This window comes from Triticum dicoccoides, unplaced genomic scaffold (assembly GCF_002162155.2).
Source record: "Triticum dicoccoides isolate Atlit2015 ecotype Zavitan unplaced genomic scaffold, WEW_v2.0 scaffold172217, whole genome shotgun sequence".
Lineage (NCBI taxonomy): Eukaryota > Viridiplantae > Streptophyta > Magnoliopsida > Poales > Poaceae > Triticum > Triticum dicoccoides.
In genome coordinates, this window is record NW_021221983.1 from 1 (window position 1) to 3,325 (window position 3,325).

Sequence of the window (3,325 nt, forward strand, 5' to 3'; positions counted from 1 at the left end):
CAACAAAAGGTAAACAGGATTAGCCGTCTCTTAGTTTGATAACACCTAGTCAGCAGGACCAGCTAAATGTATTAATGGGAATGCTTGGTTTATAATTTCCATCTTTATTTCTTATTTGGCGTAGAATTAATGTGGAATGACCTATGGGATATCCCACTTCAGAAAATGGGGACCTATGGAATATTGTATGACCTGTGTTTTCTTTTATTTGATCTTTTTCAGAGACGACCTGCAGAAGTGATACCTGAGAAGATGATAGGATTTTCAAATTCAGCTATCTATATCCTAAAAGAAGCTGACCTTTTTGTTCCTGATTCCAAGGAATCTGGCGTCATTCATATGGATTTAGATCGTAGCTTCTTGCCAGTACCTTCTGCAGTGAAAGCCTCCATTTTTGAAAGTTTTGTTAGGCAGAACGTCACAAATTCTGAAACTGATGCCCGTTCCAGCATCCAACAGCTAGTGAAAGATAGCTATGGTTTCCCAACAGACTATCGTTCTGAAATTATATATGGCCACACCTCCCTTGCACTCTTCCGCAAACTTGTTCTTTGTTGCATGCAAGAAGGAGGTACTTTCCTATTCCCCTTGGGCACCAATGGTCACTATGTCTCGGCAGCAAAGTTTATGAACGCACGTACGCTCACTATTCCAACAAACGTGGAATCAGGCTTCAAAATTGAACCATTGGCTCTGGCTGAGGCAATTTGCAGTGTGAACGCATCTCGGTCATGGGTTTATATATCTGGTCCCACAACAAATCCTTCTGGTTTCGTGTACACTAACAATGAGATAGAAAGTTTGCTTTCTCTTTGTGCTAGTTCTGGAGCTAGAGTAGTGATAGATACCTCTTTCTCTGGTCTGGAGTTCCAAACTGATGGTCGGAGTCGGTGGGAGTTGGATTGGTTTCTTCGTGATTTAGATCCCAAACTCACCGTTTTTCTACTTGGAGAGCTGTCCCTTGAGCTAGCTACCGCTGGTCTTGACTTTGGATTTGTAATTTTGCATAACCTGTACTTGATTAAGTATAGTTTCCCAAGCTTGAGCCGTCCACATAGCACATTAAAGTACACTTTCAGAAAATTATTGGGTCTTAAGAACCAGATGGATGAGCATTTCTCTGATCTAATAGTGGAGCAAAAGGAGACACTGAAGAACCAGGCCAACCAGTTGATGAAGGTTAGTCTCTTGTAACATCCTGAACCTCCTTATGTACTTTATTTCACTTGTGAGGTTTGATCCTGTCTAAAAACTTAGTTCATGGACAAAGATTGACAGAACCATATCCAGATCTGAGTGACTTGAGTTCTTGTTGGCAGTCAGTGTATCCAACTTTTAGTATGACCCTTGCTATCACATTAAAAAAGATTTATAAATAATTGCAACTAGCTAGACATACTTTTTGCACAGCTGTAAGGGCTTTGAATTGAACATTGTGTAGTTTGGAAGGCATGCCTTCTGGCAATTTCCCCGCTCTTATTATGTTTCTCTGATGAATTGAACAGACACTTGAGAGCTGTGGGTGGGATGTTGCTGGCTGTGAAGGTGGTATATCAATGGGGCCAAAATCACTATTTTGACCCTTTCAGCAAAGTTTGTCACAAAATGAACTCGACATGAAAGTATTTCACGATCTGACCCTTTTAGTAACGCCATAGCCCGCGGCGTTTCTGCCCAAAATGAAAACGCCGAGGTAGCTAGCGTTCCTGTTCAAAGAAGAAGCGCCGAGGTAGCTCGCGTTGCGGACCAGGTGAGAAACGCCAGAGGGCTTTGGCGTTTTCTGCCCCGGACAGCAACGCCAGGAGCATTGGCGTTTCCATGTTGCGTCGCATGCTTGTACTCTAGCCAACGTCTTGCCTGTTTGTTATAAGCGAGGACATCCAGCATCTAATTAACACATACTCCCTCCGTTCTAAAATATAGCGCGCCCACGCTTTTCGAGGTTCAACTTTGACCATAAATTTAACCCACGAGACCGACTGCGGCGGGATCAAAAATTATATAATTAAAAACTTTTTTTGAATACGAATTCATTGGTATAATTTTTTCGCCCGCCGCAGTCGGTCTTGTTGATTAAATTAATGGTCAAAGTTGAAGCACGGAAACCGAGGACGCGCTATATTTTGGAACGAGGGAGTATCTGCTTCTGACCTACATGTACGTATATCCAATATCTACAATATACTAGTACACTTCTCACTTTTGCTCGTGGCATCCTACAGTAAATAAACTTTAACGTGGCAGGAGAGCATGCAATGAATTGACAAGAGGACCCTTTGTGTATACTAGCAGCACAGTACTGTACGTGTCCTCTCTATGACATAAATCCGTGGCACACCGTACGCCTAGATGTCGCAGCTGAGCCTGAGCTAGCTAGGAGGAACCAACATATCTCTGCGACAAGTGCCCCAGCCTTTTGCGGCCGCATGCTCCAAGAAAACACACAAAAAGAGCTGCCACTGTCCTCCATAACCTCACCGTGGCATGCATGAGCTGATCGACGCCAGAGGCTGAAACTGCAAAAGGAAGGCCGCAGTATGTACGTACTGTGGAGTAGCTACGCCTAGCTAGCTAGCTAGTCCATGGAAACGCCAATGCTCATGGCATTGCTAGCCAGGGCAGCAACACCCACTCGCTTGGCGTTTCTATGTGGATCGGCAATGCTAGCTAGCTCGGCGTTTGAATGTGGATTTGAAACGCGAGCTACTCCGGCGTTTCCATATGGAGACGAAACGTCACGGGCTATGGCGTTGCTAAAAGGGTCAAATCGTGAAATACTTTCATGTTGAGTTCACTTTGTGGCAAAGATTGCTGAAAAGGTCAGAATAGTGATTTCGGCCTATCAATGGTGGCGAAACCGGCAGCCTACATTGGGAAACCGTTCAAGGTGGATAGCTTCGAAGAGGAGCTCGACGGGTGCAACATCAGGGAAGCCATTCTTAGGTCCACTGGGCTTTGCATAAGCAGCAGCTCATGGACGGGGATACAAGACTACTGCCGGTTCAGCTTTGCTCTGGATAGTGGTGAATTCCAGCGGGCAATGGACTGCATAACAAGGTTCAAGGAGTTTGTTTTGTGAGGAGGCGATGCTCGGATGAAGGGTAACTCGATAGGGGTTGGGTGTGGTTCCATAATGGAAGGAAAAGCCTCAAAGAAACATACATAAGAAAGAATGTAATTGTTTTGTTGTGAATGCATGTATGATGGGCGATTGTTGAAAGGTTGTAGACGTTGTTGAATGGTCCAATAGCAGCAGCACTTGGCATAGTTAGCGATATCACTTTGACTTGTTATGATGGCATACTAGCAAGCTAGCTAGTCTGAA

General features: G+C 44.4%; 1 protein-coding gene across 1 annotated transcript; it reads left to right on the forward strand.

Annotated features, from left to right (window-relative positions):
- Positions 1–222: 222 nt before the first annotated feature.
- Positions 223–3,079, forward strand: LOC119344533 (methionine S-methyltransferase-like; the record flags this gene model as incomplete). The annotated part of the gene is made up of 3 exons (XM_037614931.1): positions 223–1,179; positions 1,506–1,545; positions 2,820–3,079. Coding segments are annotated over 3 exons (1,257 nt in total), but the record flags the coding sequence as incomplete, so codon positions are not given.
- Positions 3,080–3,325: the final 246 nt, after the last annotated feature.